Below are 26,841 nucleotides of genomic sequence, written 5' to 3'. Positions count from 1 at the left end.
GTGTACCCGTGTATAAATGTAAAGGTCTATATCTTTATACTTTTATAAGTTCTATAGACTACATAAGAATGTACAATGGAAATGTACTGTAAATATGGTTCCGGATAGACAAGATCTTTAACAGAGTAGATGAAGCAGATTGTATCTGCAATTTTAAAAAGGTCAGAAATAGTCCTGAAATAAATGTTGTCTTCTTTTTTAGAGAGACAAACTCAGATGCTGACCAGTTCCTTGCATTCAGTCAGGCCAAACACCATTAAGAGAAGAGAAAGAAATAGCTAAAAGCTAAAAAAAATAAAAATAAATGTGCAGCTGGAAACCTAAGTATTGCAAGTTTCAAAGCATCTGTAACAGCAGATGTGCACCTCAACCTAGAGAAAACCACAACATGATAGAAAGCGGAAGAATATGTTGTCAGTTTAACCTTTGCAGTCTCTGTGCACAAATTAGCATTTAGCTGTCAAATTTTGGAAATATCTCTGCAAAATGTCTAATGAGATTAATCAGCATTTCACCAAAACAAGTCATTTTCAAATCATACTCTATATTCTTTCATGCAGACTGACTAGCCAAGTGGGTATTATGCATACCATAACGTAACTGCAACATCCTCTGTTTGATTCAAGTTGACCACCTTTGTTGCACGTCATCCCTCCCCCCCTCTCAAGGCATTTCCTCACTGTAGCCCATTAGGAAGGATGCAGTCTTTGTAATATGGTGAGTGGGGCAGGGAGGAGAAGTTTAGCCAGACTGGATAATGGGACTGGAAGCACCTCAATCACGGTTGTTTAAAACACCAAAATAGCGTCAGTGTGTGTGTGACTGCAAGGCGACCTAAAAACACTAGAGATGATTTCGGTACATGTTGAAATTTAGTAGGCTAATATAACGGAGAGAAAAAGAGTAAATTACTCTTTCCTTGGTCGCTTCTTCTGCTTTAGCGAGTTTAATTGTGTAGGACCGCCAGAGGATAACAGTAATGTATGTGAAGCTATACTCTGCTGTATTGTATTATGTGATTATATGAGATATATGGATACAAATAATCGATTCATAACTCGCTACAGAGCCACAGGCGCATTTCTATTTCTAACAGCTTGTTACTTTTCCCCTTATGGTTTTCTCTTGTTATGGCCAATGATGCTTTAGGGCTTGTTAATGTTTATACAATGAATCCCACTAAAGTTTGTCTCAGTAGGAAATAACTTGAGTCTTGTTGTTTTACATGACAGATGACATTGTCAATGAACTGTGCCCGAGTAGGCTATTGATTGAAACTGTTGGGCAGTGTTGCTGATCTGTATTGTTGAAAACTTAAAACAATTAAACAGAATTGTAAAATGTTCTGCCTCATGTTATACGAGCAGAACTAAACTATGTTTTGGGGACATATTAGATTCCTGACCATTTTTGCAGTCTATAGAGAGATGCGATGCGCTGTAGCACAGCCAGGTATGGTGCGTTATGGAGATTCCAAAGCGCTCTTCTTTGGAACCATGGACAGTGATTGCGGATAGGTCCGTCCTATGCACCGAAACTTTTTACAATGCAACATATTGAAAGAGCATAAAGCTATTACAATCTCTATTATGTAAGCACAGATAATATAACAGTATATTAGTCAGTCATTTGTATTACGTTACAGTGATTTGATAACATTTTTAATTTAGGCCTAAGGCCCACCCACAATTGGTCTGCCCATCCAAAACTGAAATCCTGGCGCCGTGCTTGCTTTAGCACTGGTTGAGTTGCGGGCTCATCCACGGAAGACAGATCCACAGGGCTGCTATCATCCACTTGCGAGGCAGAGGCACTAGCACCGGCGCTGGCCGCGCTAGCATCTGGGGCTGGCAGAGACAAAAATGTGCTGGGTGTTGTGGATCTCAGCTCTCCTTCATCTCCTGGCTCAGAGACCGTTCGTGAACGTTTCAGGTATCTAAACAACGACTGTTGCAACATTGTCCTTTAAGATTATTTTCACACCTGATCGCTTGGAGCTAGCCTAGAATACCTGTCATAATGACACATCCGATCCAGAACCTCACTGTCTGCTGAACTTGCGCAGAAACATCAAAACAGACATAACCAGCTTTTTAAAATAGTTTTGAAAAATAAACATTTCGACTTCCACCCATAATGTCGTGCCTGCTTTTGCAGAGATCGTTGCACTGTCTCACTGCTGTGTAAATCCACTCATCTACTCAATCGCAAGGGAAAAGTTTAGGAAGAGCCTGGGCTATGTGCTGACTAGGTACTTCGGCCAGAGCAGAGGGAATTTCAGCCACAGAGACACCACAGACACTTCCAACACACCCGTAAAATCAGATTATTAAGTATGATAAACACATCTTGCTACAAAGATTGCTGTGTGTGTGCGTGTTTGTGCGCGTGCGTGCGCGCGTGTGCGTGTAAATATATTGTTTTAGTAAAATAAAGAAAGTAAACTTGATTGCCTTTTTCATAGTAAGTGAGAAAAACAGGCCATTGATCTGTAAGTTTAAACCATTCTGGCATGCGCGTGTAATCTTACAATCGTGACATCTTGACACAGCATTGCATCACTATGAATCTTTTTTACGCAGTCATTCTTGGCAGCTTGTAAGTATTTGAGTGTGCAGAGCAGAGTCCCTGTGTCATAACAAAAACATATTTGACTAAGGAGCCGGTGTATGGTCATCGGGGCCTACAATTTAGCTACTGACTGAATCAAAATACATAAACATTTTAAGATCTGAAAAACGTGATGTCACATCTCAATTTGCACTTTAGATATTAGTCAGAACTTTATCCTACAAAGAAAGTAATTTGCTTCTTATACACTGTGCTGTTTTGATATAACTAGATAGACTGCAGTGATGGTTGGTATCACTTCTGCAATGCATAAACGCACAAACATGCACGCAGAGCTCTGCAAACTGCAATTTGTGTGTGCCTACAGGCCCGGTCCGAGTCATATTGCATCTTTTGAAGCTTGCAAATGTGGACTTGTGGTTCTGGGTATATAATCCGCAGTCACTGTGGTCTTTAACATGAACGTTTCGAAAGCATTCACAGGAAGTAACAAGCCATTTCACATGCAAGCCCACAAGCCCACCTAAAGCTTGGGTAGGGGAAGGTGTATTTTGCACGCCTTACACCTTATCTTCCGTGGTGTGTAAACCAATTGTCATTTCTCGTACACAATGCATAATGAGCTTGGGTGCATTGCTGATAATTGATTTGATCTGGCCGTCTACATAAGCATCTTGTGATCCAGAAGAACTACAACGATCAGCTATCTTGTTATCAGTGCTGGCAGGTAAAGTTTGTCTGTTTTTACATTAACATGCATTATGTGACATATCTGTACAATTGTTTATTGGATAAAAAGCTCAACAGGTGTTGAAATGAATTGACTACCACTGAACCTAACTTAACTGTAGCTCTGAGTCATTCTAGACATGAGGTCATTATTACTCCAGCTATTACAATAAGTAATTAGGTTTATTATTAACACAATATATTTCAAGTATTTGAATTCAATGTGCAATGCACTTTATCTTACTAATGGCTTTTAAAGACACAGTGATGGTTATACTGAGTCTGCATTTTAAAAAGGAACTCAATAAGAGAAAAGAACTACTTTCAGTTAAGTTTCCATATAACTACAACTTACCTACCCTATAGGACATAGGGTAGGTAAGTTGTGTGGGTCCCTGGGAGAGGAAATTTAGTATTTTAGTCATTTCCTATGACACCCGTGTCTATAATGCATTGTAAAAATACTTATAATGCATTATAATCTGCTTATAGCACTGTATAATAGTTTTTTTTTTAAAAACTCATAAATATTCCTTGATCGTTTTATAATACATTATAAAGATCATGATCAGCATGATTCTTGCAAGGGTCATAGTGTGCTATACTTACTATACTATACCTGTACTAATCTTTTATAAAACATGATTACTGTTATAATGCATAATAATGTGATTATAAGTTACTCTCAGTAGCCATGTTTATAATGCATTATAGATATGGGCATCATAGAAAGTGTTACAGGAATTCTCATCCCACTGCTTCTTTGATCTGTTCAAAATTGCTATGTAAAAAAGATGCATTGATGGTCGTCAGTCAATTCTACAACCAATGAAACAGCATTTAATGGACAGCACAGTACGGAGACAACCATTTATTGGAATCCTACAAAATCGCGAACCAGAAACTGTGCAGGAACAGCACTACTGTCATCAAGTTTCTAACTAAAGCTAGAAATCAGAAAGAACTTAAACCTTACTATACAGCCCCCTGCATCTGGAACTCCCTTCCCCCGAATATCCGCAACACTGACTCTCTTTCCAGGTGTGTTTTAAACTCATCTAAAACACACCTTTTTAAACTGGCTGATTCTCTTTGATCACTGTACATATGTCATACATATATATATACACATACATATATCAATTGTTGTTCTGATTTTTTTTTTTTGCTTTGTAAATATGCCCTGTACTGTGTTTTTAACTTAGTACATTGATTTTTCTTGTAAGGTGACCTTGAGTGCTTTGAAAGGCACCTATAAATAAAATGTATTATTATTATTATTATTATTATTATTATTATTTTCTTGGTCTATCAGAGAGACTTTTATCCAGAATAATATTTTCGTTCGAATCACATTTAGCAGGCATAGCCAGGACAATATCTTCCCCATGCATCACTTGATAACTTTTGCACATTCTGCCCTAGTATTAATTTTGTCAGACGAGACGAGACTAAATGTTCGTCAACGACCTTTGTTTCTATAACCAAGACGAGACGATGACGGGACTGCACCAATGTCCAAAAACGCTGACTAAGACTAAATTAAGATGCATTGTTGACGAAAAAAGACCAGACTAAAATGTTTTGCATAAAATAAAAAGATAAAATCTCACTTAATTTTCGTCTTCAATCGTCTCTACTTTTTCATTATGAGATTGAATATTCAGTTGTTAGATGTTATTGTAAAATACCTTTTTCCCATCCAATGGTTGTTTTTGTCGTTTAACAGGAATTTACTGGTGAAATAAGGAAGAGGCTCGATATTTGGTCGCATTTTATGTACAAAAAAAAAAAAAAAAAAAAAAAAAAAAATCAGAATGTGTCATAACTATTTGACTGAAATGGTTATCAGAAATAATCTCAGAAATAAATTTAAAAAAAAAAAAAAAAAAAAGACTAAAACTTGACTAAAATCACGACTTTTAGTCGACTAAAACTTGACTAAAAAAAAAAAAAAAAAAAAAAGATACGTGAATGACTAAATATGACTAAAACTAACAAGGACATTTGGCACAAGACTAACACTACAACTAAATTAAAAAATAATTTAAATAAGTGACAAAATTAACACTATCTGCCCAATGTTTTGACTCTTCAGACACTTAATACACACCCATGTACTGGTAAAAGATACACCATAAAATCCCTTGATATGCTGTACTATCACACATGTATATGGACTGAAATGTCTGTGTGGTTTGGTTGTTGTTGGCAAAACAAAAAAAAAAACTAAAACTGTTATATGTGCACAAACGATGGACTATGCCGTTACAAAACATAATCTACAGGTGACCACGCCTTTGCAGAATCATTAAGTTGTGACAAAGAGAACTGACATTATCAAGAATTATGATTGTTATAAAGCTTATGATTTAGTGGCATATAGGTCTTTAATGACTGAGATGCAAGCATGCAAAAACAACACGTTTACTTCTCTGCTTACAAACACATTTATTAAATATACTACTACAATTACAAGTATTAAACACTACAACAACAACATTTTACAAACAAGACGAGAAAAGGGAAAACTGATACACAAAGCTTATGGCTATGAATGACTAGGAATGTTGCAGCTATCTATTGGTAGGTTGGTATGTGAGACCTGATAAACAGATGAGATAACTGTTACCTGAGAAGCAGCAAGTCAAATCAACAAGGTAGCCTACAACAGCTTAGTTCTGAATTGCCAAATTGAAGTTACAAATATAAAAAGGTACCAGGGTTTAAGCAAGTTGATGAGGGTTTTGTAGAAATACAGGCTTCTCCTTGGGGTGGCTTCTCACAATGGACAATGGAGTTAGATGTGCTGGGCTCGGGGAGGGGCGCCGCCAAGAATTTTGGGCCCCACGACAAAAAAAATCAAATTGGGCCCCCTCTGTGCAGCTGTTGTCACCACATCTCTAGGACCTAAGGCCGGTTAAACACTGGAAGCGTCGCACGAGCGTGTCAGCCGCGCACACAGAGCTTACACACTGCCTGCGAGATGCGTGCCTGCTGAAAATAGGATCGACGTCTATTTTTCACACGAGACACGAGCGTGTTGGAAGCGTTTCCAGGCAAAATAGAATAGGAAAATATGTTTATATGTCATTTAGACACAAATGCATATTAATAAATGACATGTTTGAAAGCCTCTAGGTTTTGATATAAATGCAGATCTATGAATGTAATAAAAAAACACCTGTCAATACAGAACAAAATATTCTGTAGGCTAGCCTATTTTGCTGTCAATACTGCAGACGTTGTCTTTGCTGTAATCAAATCAGTATATATTTATGTTTTACATGGTATTTCATTTTATCAACGGGAAACCTACATGTGTCCAGACAAGGCTAGCAACAGCAATGCCACGTCAAACACGTTTCTGGTGTGTAAAGACATCAAAACATCCATGCAGCTGACACGCAACAGAAACGCCACGCTCACGCCACGCCGGCAGTGTGTAACCGGCCTTTAACTGTCCCATCAAAAGCTTTACATAACTCTAATTAAAGGATTGCAACTGTCTTGCTTCTTGTAGTTCAATACTAGTACTAGCACAATATTTACTGCTGGTGATTTGGACATGTATGCAAGTCTAGTATGCAGTTCACTATTTGATGCAAATCTGATCAAATAAATTGCCCTTCATGATGGGAATAATAAAGTCTATCTATAGATTTCATTCCATAATTCAATCTAAATGAACGTATTAAACTGGATTATTTTAATATTGTCTGTATCTTACATGCAGGCTCAGGTAAGCTACTCACTGTTTCCAACTGTCCAGCATCCAGTAGGTTTTTTTAATTTATTTTTTTATTTCATAATGATCATTATGTGAGAAAAAAAATTGTTATTAATGTGTTTGAATTTCTGTCATTAAAACATATTTCATTTTTGTAATGTTAAAAAGAGAGAGACAGAGAAATCCTCACAGACTCCCTGCAATGATGCTAACTGGCATGTCATTGAACACAATGTTGCTCACCTTCTTCACTGGGACATGGAGGGGCACAGTTAGGGGAAGACTGGGGTGCTGCTGACTCATCTGTTAAGTCTGCTAAAAGGGGCAGGGACAATGATTTAATATGAATATCTTGCTAAACATTTCCCTGCACTGATTAAATGGTGATTAAATGTAGGCCAACACTAGTCTGTAGCTAGCTATCTTATTTCACTATAGACCAGGGGTCATCAACTACACTTTTTCAAGGGCCAGAATTTTTCCAAGCAGACACTCTGGGGGCCGGACTTTGAAATAAAATGAATTTATACCTAATACGCCTATTCTTGTTTGAAATTTTCCCTCTTACGGAATTAATGCTATATACATTTCTTTTTTTTTTTTTTTTTTACATATATTAGTGTGAGCAAACTCCTAAAAAACATGGAAACTCCATAATGATAACTGACTCTTTAACTAGAAAATGATCTCAGACTAGTAGGCAGTTCACTGAGGAGTCTGATTATGGAAACATTATTGTAGTATGCAGCGTCCTGATTGGTGGAAAATGCTTGCAGAAAGAAATGGCTGTTGTCAGGTAAACATGTCACTGTCAAAGAGGTTGAAGGGAAAAGTTGATGTGGAAAAGCCAAAAACCCAGCTTTAATGATGAATGGACTGATAAGCAGGCTATGCACTCGTCATGTAAGCCTCATTTGCAATGAAAGATGCTGTTGCAAAATAATACAACCAGAATCATCATCATCATCAAGAATGAAGAACTCGACCATAACGATCGCGTCATTCACGTGCATATTAAGTAGCCACTTATAATACCTCCATAGATTTACCGCTCCAGCGAAGAGTGGTTTGTTCAGCCAGCAGCGAGGTTCACAAGAATTTGTCCAAATTTACAGATTCCCGGTAAACTAAGATAAACAGTCAGACTAAAAAGCGACAGCTTTTGTTTTAGCTCGTTTGTAAAAATTCACTATTTGCAGAATAGAGCTGCGTTTGCGTAAAACAGCGTGGTGGACAAGAGTGGACTGAGCAGACCGAGCAGATTGAAATATCGCTTTCTACATGTTGATGCCGGTCTACACAGGTGAGTGCATTGATAAGTATTGACTTTTTACTCACGAAGGTTTAATTGTAGCCTATTTACAGAAACTAGCGTGAGTTCATCTGCCCCAGCGGCCGTTGGTAGCTAATCCTCTCTGTATCGTTCCCAGTCAGGTGCTGCGTGTTTTAAAGGAACACGCCAACTTACTGGGACTTTAGCTTATTCACCGTAACCCCCAGAGTAAGACAAGTCCATACATACCCTTCTCATCTCCGTGCGTGCTGTAACGCTGTCTGACGGTTCCAGCATTAGCTTAGCCTAGCACAGATCCTGCAGGTAACTGGTTCCAACTAGCCTACTGCTCCGAATTGTGACAAAAGTGACAAAATAACGCCAACATGTTCCTATTTACATGTTGTGATTTGTATAGTCACAGCGTGTACAAAAAATGACGTAACATGAGACACAGCCATCTTCTAACAGTAAACAAACCGGGAACTACAGTTCCCGGTTTGTTTACTGTTAGAAGATGGCTAAATTCCCAATAAATGGGCGTGTTCCTTTAACGCACACACATCTCGGCTCAGCTGTGTGTGTTTTAACGCACACACATCTCGGCTCAGCTGTGTGTGTGTGTTTTAACGCACACACATCTCGGCTCAGCTGTGTGTGTGTGTGTGTTTTAACGCACACACATCTCGGCTCAGCTGTGTGTGTGTGTTTTAACGCACACACATCTCGGCTCAGCAGTGTGTGTGGAGCTCGGGCATCGCTGTAGAATCCCGGCATGTGAATAGAGATGCAAATACAGGGGGCTGGGTTTTTGCTCTAAATGCTTGAAATGATAAACAGAACGCATTTTTTCCTTTTTACATTTTGTGAATTCATGATTATTCTGCGGGCCAGACTAAAAGCTTTGGCCAGTTGACGTTCACTGCTAGAGACATTAAGCCAACAGGTTAATACCACTCACAGGCTATAGGCTACCCACCTTTCTTGGTGAAAAACGGGGTTACAGTTTGACACCCTTTCCTTTGTCTTTCCTTTCTCTTTTCTCTTTCCTTTTTTGAAAACCAGATTTTAATTTAACGTTACTTGGCAACGTTGTGGTCACTGTAGGTAGTGCTGGCGCATCTACTTACTGGCTGCACTGCAACTAAACACCGTCACTGAGTGCGCTAAGGCAGGACCAAACCATTTAATGCAGATACAGGGGGTGGTCGGTCAATATGGATGTTTACTTTTTGGTCAATGGGGATATTTAACTTTTACTGCCCAAAACAAGTAAAAACAAAGCGATCATTAATTTTATTATTATATTTGAAATACATACTACTACTTAATCATTTTATATTAGTTTTTACCCATTTTTTGGGGCCCCTGTCAGTCATGGGCCCTTGGAATTGTCCTAACTTTATGACTTTTCCCCCTTGGCGCCCCTGTGCTGGGGTGAGAAGCTGGAGTGTGGATCTGGATCTGATTAGTAAAGCGGTCGGTCCGGATTTTAAAAGTTCCAATTGGAAGAGAGCTCCTGGTTTAATCTCTCCTAGTTTCTTAACTCATGATTCACCTACTAATTTCCAAATCACATCTTCAAACTAGCAGAGAGCAAGCTTCCACCCAGAATGGCAAAAGGGCAGGAAGACAAGCGAAAATGCTAGAAAGCATGTTTTCTCAGATTATTTTAAAGTTTCAGTTTCAGAAAAGAACGTTGGGAAAGGCTTTAGTAACACAAAAAAACGACAAAACACGGAGGTGACCAGCGTCACACGCTTAAGAAAACAATAAACTGTTGGGTTTAGGAAAAGAACATTGGGGAAGGCTTTATTTAAAAAAAAAAAAATAGTAAACAAACACCACATACGGGACGTGAACCCCGCTCTGCTGGGGTAAGTCATCTATTCTACCCATCCGCCACCCCAACTAGATTTTTTTTAGCGGAGATCAGTCTATTCATGTTTGTTTTTTTATTTTTCCAGGCAGCTCACCATGTCTACAACAATCCCTACTGTTGCTTTCAGTGGAACAAGTAGGTATCCAGAGGACTTACCAAGGTAAGATTGAACCTACAGTTTACACACACACATACCACTATATTTTTCTCTTTAATGCTTAAATCACTTTGTCATAAACTCTATGTGGCTTCATTTTCAGTCTGTGCCTCCATAGCTTCCACTGTTGCATTTACTTCAAGCCTAGTAGAATACTTTTTATAAGCAGCTAGCTAAGAATTCAGTTTCAATCTAGTAGGCTAGTTTATTTCTAATATGCATTTTGCCCTACCATCTATTTTACTGACATGCATTTAAGAATTGGGCTGCAAAACTACATTATTTGTGTTGGTTTTGTTTAACAGTACAGCTTATCTTACTTGAAAGATCCAATAAACTGACCTGAAATAACTGGAACATCCTAATGATTCATTGCCCCTTGCTGGTTTTGTTCCTCTGTCTGTTTCTTACCAGATCTACTACAGCACCCTTCACCAGTAGCATCACTGTAAGCCTCCCAGAATACTACAGTTACTATGACTACCCTGAGGAGGACTTTGGGAGGTGTGTGTATGAGCGTTATGGGGCCCATTTTATTCCCACCCTATACGCCAGTTTCTTCCTCCTGGGCCTTCTGGGTAACTCTTTGGTCATCTGGGTCATTGCTTGTGGCGTGCGTCTCCGCAGCATGACCGACGTGTGCCTCCTAAACTTGGCTGTTGCTGACCTTCTCTTGGTGTGTACCCTTCCCTTCCTAGCCCACCAAGCCCGGGACCAGTGGCTGTTTGGGGATACTATGTGCAAAGCGGTCCTTGGTATTTATAATATTGTTTTTTACAGTGGGATCTTTTTCATCACTCTAATGAGCATTGACCGGTACTTGGCTATAGTACAGGCCATTTACGCTATGAGAGTACGGACAAGGTCCTTTGGAATGATTGCAGCAGCTGTTACATGGGTGGCTGGATTTTTGGCTTCTTTCCCTGAAATGATCTTCCTCAAAGAGCAGCCTGTTGTGAATATTAATGGGACTCAGTTTTTCTGCTACCCTGTATATCCCACAGCAACTTCGAATGACGACACCACTTCATCCAACCCTCACATCTGGAGCATCTTCAGCCTTTTTAAAATGAACTTTTTGGGTCTATTTGTCCCGGTAGTCATCATGGGTTTCTGCTACTCACAGATTGTCTGGAGGCTGCTATACAGCCCGTCATCCAAGAAACAAGCCATCCGTTTAGTGCTCATAGTGGTAGTAGTTTTCTTCTGCTGCTGGATCCCCTACAACATTGCATCCTTCTTCAAAGCACTGGAGCTATTGCACATCTATACAGAATGTGAAAGCAGCAAAGCCATCAGATTGGCTTTACAAGTCACTGAGGCCATTGCCTATTCTCACAGCTGCCTCAACCCCATCCTGTATGTGTTTGTTGGGGAGAAGTTCAGGAGGCACCTGCTAAGGTTGATAAACAGGGCTCCCTGCAGGCTGTGTCAGATGGTCAAAGTCTGCATACCCCAGGACAGAATCAATTGGTCAGTCTACTCACAGACCACCAGCCTGGACGAGAGGAGCACTGCTGTGTAAAGTGTGTTCCATAGACTGTATAAAGGTGGGTTGTTATTTCTGTCTGTGTGGTCATCTCCACAATGAGGGAATTTCTTGTGAAGTCAAATAGTGAAGTTGAGAAACAATTCTTGCTAATTCTGAATTCTTATGGGCTATTTTAGGACTTCAGTTCATTTTTCACTCACAATTGGCTTTAGGTTGATTTTGAGTTTTGAAAAATGTAAGAATATGACAAAATACATGGTATGATTATGTAATAGAGTAATACAAACCGTATATAAAAGTAAAGGTATATATATATCTTTATACTTTTATAAGTTCTATAGACTACATAATAATGTACAATGGAAATGTACTGTAAATATGGTTCCGATAGACCAGATCTTTAAAAGAGTTGATGAAGCAGATTGTACCTGCAATTTTAAAGTAGGTCAGAAATAGCCTTGGAATAAATTTTGTCTTCTCTTTTTTTAGAGAGACAAACTCAGATGCTGACCAGTTCCTTGCAGGTCAAACACCAGTAAGAGAAGTAAAACAAATAGCGAAACATGGCTAATAGAATGGAATAGAATGGCTAAATGCCACCCTAAAAGAAAGCCTTGCCATCCCTGCTGCCACCCTAGTTGGCAGCAAAGAATTACAGTAAAAGTTATGGCCAATTTGACAATTTACGAGCGTGCGTCTCCAATGTCCGACTGCGGTGAATGCAGCATAAGATGACGCCAGAGTGGAGAGAGACTGTTTTGTTTGGAAAACGGAGTGGTGCAAAGCGAGGGAGCCAGGAGTCGCGATGAATGGAGACACAGGAGGAAAGAGGTCAAAACGGATTAACCATCTATCAAGAAATGAAATTATAACGAAAGCACAGTGCTAGCATAGTTGCGATGCTGATTTTGAGATGATAAAAATCAGGTTGAAGAACGTTATTTCGCCAACTATAGGCTACAATGTTACTTAGGGTCTGACGTTTGTTCTGTGTAAAGTAGGCTACAAAAGCTAATATTGATTCAACGTCTATCAAGGAAAACATTGTTACTTTTAATCTTACAGAAATGAAGAGGAAAGGTAGCATATTCAGTTTTTGTCTCTAAAGAGAAAGGCGAGAGAAATAGAAAATGAACAAGTGAGCAAGGTAGACGGAGAAGATGAGGTGGAAGGAGAGAGAAAAGAGGTGGCAGGAGAGAGAGAAGAGGTGGAAGGAGAGAGAAAACGGCAACAGAAACGTGACCGAGACAGAATACAAGGCCAAGGCGACCAGGGCCAGGAGGAGGTGGAGAACACCACAGCGGTGAAGATATGGAGGGAGAGCATCGCCAAGATGAGGAGGGAGAAAGCGAGAGACAAGAGAACGTGCAGGGCTCAGACAGTGAAAGGGAAAGCAGAGTGCCTGGGCCATCGCCAGCCATCTCCTGTCAAGCTGGTCCACACGGTATGGAAATTGTTGATGCATAGTATACCAAGTTAGATATGAATAAGAACAACAAATGACAAAGCTTAAATATGAATATTTAGGGAAAGTTGTCAGTGTGAAAGTGTGATGAGATGGGGAGATGAGTTTTTATATTTTGTGTAGAATGTATTTTAGATCTATTGCTCAGATTAAATATAAAAAATAAATATAAAAACAAAAAATAAACAAATGAACCTAAAAATCCTCTCCCAGGCTAAAATGTTAGTGTGTGTTAACACAGTCTGATGGTTATAACTAATCAATGACAGTTCCTAATCTTGTACAAATGCTGCCTGCATCGCTGCCTCTCTGACAGTCAAAAACAGTTTGCTTGCCCTGTCACACATCTGCCACATCATCTCATCACCTGGGTCTTAACTCAATGCCTTTCCTGTGATAATGCCCTTTACTTTCACACTATCATACTTCTTTATCTCCCATTAAGTGAGATCACATTGTACGGTCACTTATTCCTAATAAGAACAGTTTCAAATGAAACCTCAAATGCAGGACACTGATTGCATGAGATAAAGTGTGTCTGTATGAGTTTGTAAATGGCAGCCTGTGCCCTTTTGTAGTGTGTACATACTATTTCTCATCAAACTGTGATAACTGATTAAATTCAGTACATATACGTCTGACATATGTTGCCACCCCTCAAAAATTCCTGCCCCCCTCTCGCCACCCCATGAATATTTTTCTAGATCCGCCCGTTTCCAAGTATTGCAAGTTTCAAAGCATCGATAACAGCAGATGTGCACCTCACCTCAACCTAGAGAAAGCCACAACATGTTAGAAAGCAGAAGTATATGTTGTCAGTTTAACATTTGCATTCTCTGTGAACAAATTTGCATTTTGCTATCAAATTTTGGAAATATCTCTGCAAAATTTCTAATGAGATTAATCAGCATTTCACCAAAACAAGTCATTTTCAAATCATTATACTCTATATTCTATCATGCAGACTGACTAGCCAAGTGGATATTATGCATACCATATCCTAACTACCACATCCTTTGTTTGATTGAAGTTGGCTACCTTTGTTGCACGTCATTCTCCCCCCCCACCCCTCTCAAGGCATTTCCTTACCGTAGCCCAGATAATGACAAAATGCCAAAAAATTATTTGGTGAAAAAAAAAACAAAAAAAAACTCAGAGCCAAGACATGCAACTGTTTTCACACCCCAAGGTCTAACCTTCAGTAATAAACTGACTTTGACATGTAAAATTGGTGAAGTGCCCCTTTAAAAGTACACAGTCTCATTAATGACAGTAGTATACTGGTCGAAAATCCACCTGAATTTACGGAGTGGCCCCTAAATGCTAGCGCAGTCAGTAAGGCAAACCATAATTTCCAGGCGGGGCAGTTTCAAAATTATCATTGGCTAAATTTAGAACTGCAAAAATCAATCGATTTGTTGTCAACGGTTACTGAGAAGGACGTTTGAGAGAGATGTGTAGATGGCTGGCTTGAGACCAGTGGAGGTGTCGTTAACTGGACAGTTCAGTCACTTTTAATTCCACAATTTTTTATTCCAAGTAATATCAAGGTAACATTTCTTACACAGGTAACTCAAATGAGCAATGCAAACCAATTTCAACTGTTCAATATAACCGCACCTTTAAACAGCACACATACAGAAAGGAAGCAATATAAAAGCACCTTAACGGCACAAACAGAAAGGAATGCAAGATTGGCACTTGCCTTATAATTACATTAGCACTTTCATTTCATCAAAGTAAAAACGTATGAAACTTACATAGCTCAATAATGCACACAAGGCAGGAGACACAGCATTTTCAGCAGCAAAGATTCCTCCATGTGGTTTGAACAAAGGGAAGGGCTGTGTGCACAGGTGCTGTCTAATAAAGTCTGTGGCTGATTGAGGCTAATTAGTTGAAGGTGTAACTTATTTGTTGTGTGTAATTATTTGTTTAAATGTTTATGTCTCTATTCTGTTCTAAAGAGAAGCATCATATTGTAGCATCTGTTGTTGTTTTTTGAAGTTATGTTTAATGTTTCATATTATTTTTAACAAAATATTGTTATAAAAAAACAAATAAATATTCTTATTCTTAACACTGATACGTTGCTTTTTTTTGCATGAATCTCCATTTGAGGATTATATTTTGGCCCTTTTTTAAAGGTCCCATGGAATGAAAATTTCACTTTATGAAGTTTTTTAACATTAATATGCATTCCCCCAGCCTGCCTATGGTCCCCCAGTGGCTAGAAATGGCGATAGGTGTAAACTGAGCCCTGGGTAACTTAACCTGGCCTGGCCCTTAACTGTTCATTTGTTATACTGAAGTTACATTGTTGAAACTGTATGACAATCTATATAAGAATATAAAGAGAAATTTCCTATTTTATCTGCTTTTATATGTTTAACTGTTTAAACTTCTGTTTAATGTTTAATTTCTTATACTGCACTGTAACTTTTAGTCTCGTATTTTATCTGTTTTACATTTTTTTTTTTTTTTTTTATCATTTTTTATGTAAAGCACTTTGAATTGCCCTGCTGAAATGTGCTATACAAATAAAGCTGCCTTGCCTTGCCCTGGGTATCCTGCTCTGCCTTTGAGAAAATGAAAGCTCAGTTGGACCGATCTGGAATCTTCCTCCTTATGAGGTCATAAGGAGCAAGGTTACCTCCCCTTTCTCTGCTTTGCCCGCCCAGAGAATTTGGCCCACCCATGAGAGAGAGAGACATCATGGCTTTCAAACGAGCAAAGGCGCAGTTGGTCAAGGCCACACCCCCACCCTCCCCTTGCCCCCCCCTCTCTCCTCCTCAATAGCTACAAACACAGAAATGGCACATACTAAGGAAAGCTCATTGTGGGACTGGCTCTAGTGGCTGTAATTTTGCACTAAGGCTGAATTTTGGGAAAGAAACTTCAGATACAATATTAGGGGACCACTAATAAGGTCTATATAAAAGCATCCAAAGAACACCATGTCATGGGACCTTTAAACTTTATCCACAAGATTTAATTTTTCTACTGCAGTCTTGTGACATCATGCACTTGTCATGAAAAGAAATCTAACAATTAATTGAGCAGATTATGAATCTATTTGGAGTGACTCACTGGTAATATTGCTTGGGGATTTGCAGCCTGTTATGATGAATTATACAACTGATTTCCTGAGCGTAGCCTCGCTAGAATTAGTAATAGTCTAGTATAGGTCTTTAATGACTGAGATGCAAGCATGCAAAAACACCAACACGTTTACTTCTCTGCTTACAAACACATTTATTAAATATACTACTACAGTTACAAGTATTAAACACTACAATAACAACATTTTACAAACAAAACAAGAGGAAAAGGGAAAACTGATACACAAAGCTATGGCTATAAATGACTAGGAATGTTTCAGCTATCTATTGGTAGGTTGGTATGTGAGACCTGATAAACAAACAGATGAGATGACTGTTACCTGAGAAGCAGCAAGTCAAATCAACAGGTACAACAGCTTAGTTCTGAATTGCCAAATTGAAGTTACAAAATATAAAAGGTACGGTTGAACGAGGTAGAGCTTAGATCGGGCCCAAAAAAGCAAGCCCGACCCAGCCCGAGCCCGTGCACGTTGTGTCCGAGCCCGGCCCGGCCCGACACATTACCTGGAATTATGAGCCGAGCCCGATTTCAACCCTTTTTTAATACGTGGGCCGTTATAACTGACATTCTCAACTACAATTCAGAGTTGTTTGAACTACAGAAATCTGTTTAGAATTATCTTAATGAATAATGCAGCAAGAGCAAAACATGTAAACTGCGCTGTTTATTCAGAATGGAACAGATCACAAATGGATCTGAATGAAGAAACCTGAACGTATTTCTCTGTGAGGGCTTGCCTTGCCCTCAGGGGGAGCCGATGCTTGGAGAAGTAACAAAAGAGGACATTGAAGGCTGACTATCATCTTTTCTGCCACGGCGAGCCTGCTTCATGTGTCTGTTCATCATCCAAGTCCCCATTTTATTTGCTGTCATAGGCGAGCAGCGTGCCACACTTAATGCACTCGATAAAGCCGACACATATGTTGTCACTGCCCACGACTTGTTTAAAATGGTTCCATACCTCCGACTTTCCTCCAAACTTACTCAAAGGTAATTCTCCTGTTTTTCTTTTTTCTTTAAATCCTCAAGCTCCATGTTGCACTTAAGCTTCACAATACACAGCACCGGTGTGATGCGTGCGAAACGGGTGGCGCATGACACATGTTGCATTTTGTAACTGTAGGCCTAATGTAGTCCAACTTGTGTAACTTTTTCAGACTGATCTCAGGAATTGGCGTATGTATGACACGCCAATTTGTATTCCGTTTTTGCGTGTTATCAAGACGCATAATCGCATTTTTGCGTGTATATCAACGCAAATCGGCTGCCATTGACCTACATTGCGAGTCAATTTCCGCTGTAGCGAGTAGTATAAAAGGAACGGGGGATTGCTAATGACAACATTGCCTGCGATGTTGATGAAATTCTCTGGCCAGATCCAGCTAGGCGAAGAGACAATGTCTACCTCACACTTGTTGCAAAACTCTACACCGTGATTTGCAAAACACTAAACACACTTAACATACATTACAAACAAAAATCTATCATGAAGTCACTTCCTTGCAATACCAAAGCACTGACTGCCAAAATTACCGCACCGTCCAACCAATTGGTTCAACACAGTCATCAGGTGTGCAAACACTTGTTTGCCTAATTGTAGACACACCAATCAGGTGTATAACACTCTGTGCAGCCATTACACAGAATGGGGTCCTCCACCACCATGCCCATATGGGCCCTTACAACACAGCACTCATACTTACATTCTTGGACCAATTGCACAACATAACAGCAGCAAATCAAATCGATCATATGCAATACATTGTTGTCTGGGACACTGTGTCTTTCCACCACTCTGCTCTGGTTCAGAACTGGTTTCAGCAACATCCACATTTCACCTATATCTTCCACCATACTCTCCATTCCTCAACCCTATAGAAGAGTTTTTCTCGGCATGGCGGTGGAAGGTATATGATCTCCGTCTCCAGGCTGAGGTACCCCTCATCCAAGCCATGGAGGAGGCTGTGACCAGATGGAGGTAGCAGCAATGCAAGGATGGATTCGTCATTCAAGATGTTTCTTTCCAAGGTGTCTTGCTAATAACAACATTGCCTGCGATGTTGATGAAATTCTCTGGCCAGATCCAGCTAGGCAAAGAGACAATGTCTAGTTTTTTTTTTTTTTTTTTTTTTTTTTTACAGTAAACTTACAGTACAATACGTAAAGTGACATTTTGTTACAGTATTATGAATCTCCATGTCAACATTGGTCTTGTGTAGTGTTTGGTGAATTTACATTATATTTGTACTTTGTTGATGGTAGCCTACTCTAATCATAGGGAAGTAGAAGTGCTAAAAGTGTTTTAGATTTATCACAGCAGAGTGTAACTCGTGCAAACAGAGTATAGTAATGTGAAACGTGCGTGTTTCATATGGTAACAAAGTGTGGTTTTTAAACAGAAGTGTGTAGTTTTTACAAGAGTGTTTAATTATGCAAACGATCTGTAGTGTTTTGCTAATTGGGTGTGTGGTTGTGCTAATTGTGTGTAGTGTTTTGAAAACACGGGCCCTGTTTTGGCCTCGGTAACTCTTCAGTACAGGGTTTACAGTTTTTTCCAACTGCTTACACACATTTTCAAAACTATGTCTCCTTTTTTCAAAACTCTACACACAATTCCTAAAACTGCACACACAAAATGCTAAATGCCTCACATCTCCTTCAAAATGAAACACTGCATTCAAAATACCATAAACACATCTCAAAATGAAGCATTTGCATCAAATGGCAAACACTTTTTTCATAATAGTAAATTTGGATATACCATGTACACACTGTTGTTCTAAATCTAAGGCTCTTTTGTCTATCATAGACTTATATCTACATTTACAATGTTCTAGAGTGAAAGTAAATATGCTGAAAGTGGTTGAAAAGTGCACCTGTAAAAACCAATGTAATTTTACAGTACAGTTTTTATCGATTGTTTACACACATTTTCTGAAAGCATGCCTCATATTCTCAGAACTCTACACACAATTCCAAAGAACACACACACAATGGGCAAAACTCCTCAATGCTCTTGCAAAATTAAACTTTACATTCAAAATAATATTATTTCTTCTCAAAAGGGTATTTTGTTTTCAAATGACACACACAAACCATCATATGAACAGACATTTATAAGAACCAGTTGAACACTGATGTGCTCAATTTAAAACACTGAAAACACTTCTCCATTCATCATAATGACTTAGGCCTTTTTTTTGGTTCAGTGTTACACTTACTACAGACATTACAGTACATAAGTGTGTTGTAAAATTTTGAGAATATTGTTCTTATACTCAGAAAACACAAATACACGGTAACAAATATATTTTATTTTTCCCACAAAAACAATGTACATCCCATTCCAAACCAACACAAAGTTGCACATACAGTGGTCTACATACAAAACAACAGAAGAATTTACTGTATACAGTTACATAAAATAATACCGTAATAAAAAAAAATCGGGTAATCGCTGCACACATTGTAATGTTCCCTTGAATCCAACCTCATCAATGAAGATGAACTGGTGCTCCACTGCAGCCACCTCTAGCTCGAGGACTCTCTGAAACACACAACAAGATCAGAAATAGACATGAGTGGTCACTATTGTGGAGCACAATCATTATGATTACAATACTGAAATATGTATAATCTATACAGTGTTGAGAGTATGCATCAATTGTGGGATTGTATAGGACTCACTTGCACATAGTTATGTTGCAATTCTTTGACTCTTTCTGAATTGCGTTCAAATGGCACCCTGTAGACCTGCTTCATCCTCAGATTATTTCTGCGCTAGACACGGTCCAGTGTTGATAAGCCCCTATCAATATTTTGAAACATCTCATTGTTTTCTAGTATTTTTCTTTTTATTTGCCGTAATGTTATGGCGTTATTTTCTAGGATCATGTTGATTATTTCAGTTTCCTGTTCAGGAGACAGAAGACGTTCCCGACCACCTTGTGTTGGTAATCTTTCAGTTCTGTCAAACAAATAGTAAAATACTGTAAATACAAAGTAGGAATACATTTCCCAAATACTTGAAACATACTTTATTTTTACAGTCCTACAGAACAGTCCACAGGCAATACTGTACTACTGTACTCACTAAGTACTGTTTTGATATGTAGTACTGCAATTTTCTAGTGACAGTATTTCTTACCTATTCTCATTTCGGAAAGTCCGGATGATGGATGCTACAGTGTACCTGCTCAAATTTGGCTGTACTCTTTGCCCAGCTTCCCTCATTGTTAGACCATGGGTGACCACATGATCAACCAAAGTGGCTCGGATCTCATCAGAGATTACGGTCCTTGGCCTTCGTCGTCCTCGTCCTCCCCGTCGTCCTCCTCTTACTCTCACTCCTCTGGCTCTGCCTCGGTTTCCAATGTTGGCATCCATTGCTCCAAAACAGAAGTGCTCACCTGTTGCCCTTTTATGCTAAAGCTCTGATTGCTAATTGTAAAACTGTGTGATGTGTGTTTGCCCATGTGATGAGTCAGTGGTCATATTTGAATGTCAGTGTGTTTCTTGTGAAAACAAGAGATTTTCTGCATGAAAATTGTGCCAAATGCAGAGAAATTGTGTGTAGTGTTTTGAAAAACGTGTGTTTTAGAACTGCAATTTGAGTGTAAAGCAGAAATTGTGCTTGTAGTTTAGCAGAATTGGTTAAGGGGGTTGGTGCATGAGTTACATGTTGTGCTCATTGTGTCTCAAGTACCAGTAATTGTGTGTAAACAATTGAGAAAAACTGTAAAACAGAAAATATTTATTGGGCAAAACGTTACGTTTGTAAGATGGCACAATGTTGCATGAAACAAGAAAACAAAAGTATAAACATATGTAAACCAAAGATATCATTTTTAGAATAAAGAATATGTGTGTGTGTGTGTGTGTGTGTGTGTGTGTGTGTGTGTGTGTGTGTGTGTGTGTGTGTGTGTGTGTGTGTGTGTGTTGTGAGTGTTTGTCCGTGCTTGTGTGTCGGGGCAGGGGGGTGTGTGTGGGGGGGGGTGACAGAATTGTATGCACTTTATGCAGAACAAAGTCTGATTGATTAGTAATGTATAATAATAGTCATTAGATAGTTGCATGCAGTATGGACGCCACCATAAAACTACTCAAGATGGGCTTCTCTCCCTGATCTCATCAGAAATGGCTCTCCTTCTTACTCTTCTTCCCTCCTTCTCCTCCTCGTTGTTATCTCCTGTCTCTTCCTCCTACTCTTCTTACTCTCTTTCTATTGTTGGCATCCATTGTTCAAAACAGGTAATCTGACCTTTGACCTTTGTATAGGCCTATACTAAAGCAATGTTGGTTAGTGTTCAGTTATGACATAATGTGTTTGCAAATGTGAGGAGTGTGTGTGTGCCCTGGTAAATAAGTGTAGCATTTTGATTGGTTGTGTTTAGAAATGGATAGCAAGTCACTTCCTGTTAGGGTTTTGTAGAAATACAACTTCAAACTAGAAAAGAGCAAGCTTCCACCCAAAATAGCAAAAGGGAAGGAAGCATGAATAAAGAAAAAATAAAGAAAAAAGCAGAACAAAGAGCAGCAAGCGAAAAAACCAAGGCTAGAAAGCATAGTTTCTCAGATAAGAGATTATTTTAAAGTTTCAGTCTGCCCACCCAGAAGGTTCATCCTGGCCAATCACAGGGATTTGAGAGTTCAGGGGGAAGGGGAAGGAGTCAATCCTCCCCTCCTGTCCATGGACCATAGACAGTATATAATGGACCAACAGATCCCGTTGCTCTGGACGGAGACCAATGAAGGATGAGAAGGACTTTTCTGGTGAGGGCTGAGCGTTACTGCGCAGCCTCCAACTGAGAGAGAGGATGTAAATGTGACGTGAGCAACCTGTCTGAAAGTTGGAAGTCTTCTGGTAGCTGTGCCAAGAGAAATCTCAATCATTCCCAATCTTGCAGAGACGGAGAATGTCTTTATACTCCAAAGGTACATTTCCACTTCTAAAAATCGTTGAAGGAAAAAGATTTTTTTTTTTTTAATCTGAACATTAAGCCATATGAAGGACATGTTAAGCTATGAGAAACACATATCGTGCCATCTCAGCATGTTTGTCTGCCTGAATAAAAGACATTTTTCACCCCGTAAAATGTCAGGCCCTGTCACAGACAGGTTTCCTAATGACCTTCTTTGATACAAAACGCATTTTCTTATTGATCACATTCCCCTGATTGTATCTGACATGGTTTTGTAACTCATATAAGAAATATGTGACTTTGTGGTTAAATTTAGTGGATGGTAAGCACAGAATAACCGCCAGCTACTCATACGATTGTAAAAAATCTTCCTTTACATCCCAGATTTTTACAAATATGCAGTAGTAGATACATACAACCGCCTTCATGTACACATTTAAAGAGATTAATTCATGAATAATTTCTTAAATAGTCCAATTTTATATCATAATGTGATGTGTGACAGGACTGACCGTGACAGGACTGACCGTGACATGACAGGATAGACTTTATGGATTTTGTTGATGCAGAAAAATCTATGTTTTATGTTCTTTAATTAAGTTTTAGTAAGTATTCCTATTTGGAATTATTATTATTTTAATGTAAATGTTATGAGACTAACATGGTCATGTTCAGCCAATATAATAATATATATAAAATAGTGTCACACAGGGCCGTTACCAGCTGTGACAGGACCTGACAGTAGGCCATTTTCACTGCCATTACTCAGCATGCTAGCTTCCTAGCATCAAAACTGTTAGCTTGTAAGCAAGGCGTTTCAGTAACATTTTTAGACATGTTTTGGTTTTCCAAAACTTTCATTGTTTTCTAGGATATTTTAGTGTGACAGCGCATTACCCTTTAGCTCGTCCTCCTCAAAATAAATGCAAAAACAAGCTTTAAATCATAAAAGTGATTGAGAAAAACTCACCCTTTATCAGTGTCAGCATCAACTCAGTAAAATGATGTCACGTCCTCTGAGTCATAACCTTAAAGGTGTATTACACACTTTTTATGTTGTTTTTTATGTAACGTGACAGGGCTGACCGAAAACATTTTCATGTTTTTTATCAATTAATGTAAATGATAACAACTTAAACTTTTAATGAATACTGATTTTTTTTCTAAATAACAGTTTTCAGAATAACAAAATTACGGACGAGGTATTTAAAATTTCAGGATTTGTAATTTTCAAAAGTGTTTTTAACCTCGACAGTGTTTTTTGCCCCCAACTGCTTCTTTCAGGCAGCGCTGCAACCGCTGCCTTCAAGGCACCTAACCCTAACCCTAACCATAACCATAACCCTAACCCTAACCATAACCATAACCAGTGCCTCCCAACGGTGCCTTCCAGACAGTGCTGCCTGGAAGGCACCGTTGGGGGCAAAAAACACAGATAAACTATTTTTAATTAAAAATAAAACATCCAAGGACCTAATAAATTACATATTCCTTTAAAGCGCAACTCAGAGAAATCACCCATTTAGTAATTTTTTGGGCAGTTTTGGATTATACAAGTTTTATTCACTGTAACAATTCCAGGACAGATAATGTATGTTTCTGGTAGAATGTCCTAAGGAGATAACATGGGCACAGGCTAATTATTGCTAACTAAAATGCTAGTTACCATTAGTTATTAAACTTAAACAGCTAATGTAAGTCGAAACAGCCTGCGAGCTTCTCCTGTACTGTACGGTAATTCCTCTACTATGCGACAGTAGGTTGCGTGGTTATGACACAATCATTAGCCTATTTTTATAAAAACATCTGCTACGGAGCCGTAACGTGAGATACAAGGTAATGGAGCCTTTTATACATTGTTGTGTTTCTTTAGAAATAAACAATGGACAAAAAAAGTCTTTAAACGCTTCAGATGTCAAGTTTGCATTCGCTTTATCGCACCATTGTGACGAAAAGAGAGCTGAGCTGGAAGGCACAACTCTCGATCTACTGGTCATGACCGAAATAACTACCGTAGATTGCAGGTACAAGTGCCCAAAATGGGTTTTCTCAAGAGGGTGGCTGGTGTCTTCCTGTGACATAGGGTCAGAAGCTCAGTCATCCGTGAGGAACTCGGACTACAGCCGCTGCTCCTTTGTGTCGAAAGGAGCCAGTTGAGGCATCTGGTAAAGATTACCCCTGGGCACCTCACTAGGAAGGAGAATTTTTCTAGCATCTAGTAACTCATAATATACTTGATTTCTGTAGAACTGGTTTGCATGTATGTGGCACTGGACTTTCAGCTCTGGTACGACTATTGCATCAACTTTTGAATAAGATATACTCAAAAACCCTATGCATAACTCCATGGGATGGGGGAGGGTGGGGATGTTTGTTCTCTATTTGTGAGGTATACGGTTTTGTGATGTTTTTAAAAGTCTAAACCTGTACTATTATCGACAGTTTACCGGTTTATTATCAATAAAAAATGTATCTAAAACAAATCTATGCATAAAAAAGGATTTAAATAAATCACAGAAATTCACTGGATTAGATATTGGTTTTTTTTTACCATCAATGGGTAACAAACCAATTATTGAATGTGGATTTACCATATCAACATTGCAATAAAACTCAAAAACATTTGAACTGTGTTTAAATTGTAAAAATAAATCTGATCTGTGTGGCTCTAGTGTTTATTTCTTCAGAAAGTAGGTCATGTTTTTTTTTTTTTTTCCAGGAAGCTCACCATGGCTACAACCACCCTGCTGTTGTTGCTTTCAGTGGAATAAAAACAAATCCAAAAGACTTACCAAGGTAAGATTAAACCTACAGTTTACACACATACCACTATATTTTGTTTTTTAATGCTTAAATCACTTGTCATAAACTGTATGAGGCTTCTTTTTCAGTCTGTGCCTCCTTAGCTTCCACTGTTGCACTTTCCTTCAAGCCTAGTATAAGACCTTTTATAAGCAGCTAGCTAAGCATTTCAGTTTCAATCTAGTAGTTTACTTCCAATATGTATTTTGCCCTACCATCTATTTTACTGACATGCATTTCTGAATTGGGCTGCAAGAACAAAACTACATTATTTGTGTTGCTTTTGTTTAACATTGCAACTTATCTTACTTAAAAGGTTTCAATTTGTATTGTACTCCCAACAGCTATGTTAAGCAAGATTGTGGTAGCTGACCTGAAATAACTGGAACATCCTAATGATTCATTTCCCCTTGCTGGTTTTGTTCCTCTGTCTGTTTCTTACCAGATCTATTACAGCACCCTTCACCAGTAGCATCACTGTAAGCCTCCCAGAATACTACAGTTACTATGACTACCCTGAGGATAACTTCGGGAGGTGTGTATATGAGCGTTATGGGGCCCATTTTATTCCCACCCTATACGCCAGTTTCTTCCTCCTGGGCCTTCTGGGTAACTCTTTGGTCATCTGGGTCATTGCTTGTGGCGTGCGTCTCCGCAGCATGACCGACGTGTGCCTCCTAAACTTGGCTGTTGCTGACCTTCTCTTGGTGTGTACCCTTCCCTTCCTAGCCCACCAAGCCCGGGACCAGTGGCTGTTTGGGGATACTATGTGCAAAGCGGTCCTTGGTATTTATAATATTGGTTTTTACAGTGGGATCTTTTTCATCACTCTAATGAGCATTGACCGGTACTTGGCTATAGTACAGGCCATTTACGCTATGAGAGTACAGACAAGGTCCTTTGGAATGATTGCAGCGGCTGTTACATGGGTGGCTGGATTTTTGGCTTCTTTCCCTGAAATGATCTTCCTCAAAGAGCAGCCTGTTGTGAATATTAATGGGACTCAGTTTTTCTGCTACCCTGTATATCCCACAGCAACTTCGAATGACGACACCACTTCATCCAACCCTCACATCTGGAGCATCTTCAGCCTTTTTAAAATGAACTTTTTGGGTCTATTTGTCCCGATAGTCATCATGGGTTTCTGCTACTCACAGATTGTCTGGAGGCTGCTATACAGCCCGTCATCCAAGAAACAAGCCATCCGTTTAGTGCTCATAGTGGTAGTAGTTTTCTTCTGCTGCTGGATCCCCTACAACATTGCATCCTTCTTCAAAGCACTGGAGCTATTGCACATCTATACAGAATGTGAAAGCAGCAAAGCCATCAGATTGGCTTTACAAGTCACTGAGGCCATTGCCTATTCTCACAGCTGCCTCAACCCCATCCTGTATGTGTTTGTTGGGGAGAAGTTCAGGAGGCACCTGCTAAGGTTGATAAACAGGGCTCCCTGCAGGCTGTGTCAGATGGATGTCATGAGGATGTGTTCGTCATGATAAGAAATCCAACAATTAATTGAGCAGATTATGAATCTATTTGGAGTGACTCACTGGTAATATTGCTTGGAGATTTGCAGCCTGTTATGATCATACAACCGATTTCCTCAGTGTAGCCTCGCTAGAATTAGTCAAAAAAAGAGAAAAACCTTGACAATTCAACAAAAATAGCTGACTACCACAAAAATTATCTGATTTCA

At 39.1% G+C, this 26,841-nt stretch overlaps 2 protein-coding genes across 3 annotated transcripts; both read left to right on the top strand.

The window, feature by feature from the left end:
- Positions 1-3,188: 3,188 nt before the first annotated feature.
- LOC114557891 (C-C chemokine receptor type 5-like) lies at positions 3,189-14,450 on the top strand. 2 transcript variants are annotated; one of them, XM_028581595.1, is made up of 3 exons: positions 3,189-3,298; positions 10,271-10,345; positions 10,757-14,450. In XM_028581595.1, exons 2-3 carry the CDS (start codon positions 10,281-10,283, stop codon positions 11,865-11,867), a joined length of 1,176 nt encoding a protein of 391 aa, XP_028437396.1. In that variant the 5' UTR covers positions 3,189-3,298; positions 10,271-10,280; the 3' UTR covers positions 11,868-14,450. The 2 variants fall into 2 exon arrangements, with proteins under 2 accessions (XP_028437396.1, XP_028437397.1); XM_028581596.1 differs by lacking the exon at positions 3,189-3,298 and adding an exon at positions 10,128-10,180.
- An 11,251-nt stretch (positions 14,451-25,701) lies between these two features.
- Positions 25,702-26,641, top strand: LOC114557371 (C-C chemokine receptor type 3-like). The gene has a single exon (XM_028580802.1). The coding sequence runs from the start codon at positions 25,805-25,807 to the stop codon at positions 26,639-26,641; it is 837 nt and encodes a 278-aa protein (XP_028436603.1). The 5' UTR covers positions 25,702-25,804.
- The last annotated feature ends 200 nt before the right edge of the window (positions 26,642-26,841 follow it).

Source organism: Perca flavescens, chromosome 6 (genome assembly GCF_004354835.1).
Source record: "Perca flavescens isolate YP-PL-M2 chromosome 6, PFLA_1.0, whole genome shotgun sequence".
Classification (NCBI taxonomy): domain Eukaryota; kingdom Metazoa; phylum Chordata; class Actinopteri; order Perciformes; family Percidae; genus Perca; species Perca flavescens.
This window is presented reverse-complemented; position numbering and strand designations above follow the sequence as displayed.

Coding starts and splice junctions, on each gene's coding strand:
- LOC114557891 (XM_028581595.1), top strand. CDS start 10,281: ATGTCTACAACAATCCCTACTGTTGCTTTCAGTGGAACAAGTAGGTAT. Junction 10,346..10,756: donor TATCCAGAGGACTTACCAAG/GTAAGATTGAAC, acceptor GTTTCTTACCAG/ATCTACTACAGCACCCTTCA.
- LOC114557371 (XM_028580802.1), top strand. CDS start 25,805: ATGACCGACGTGTGCCTCCTAAACTTGGCTGTTGCTGACCTTCTCTTG.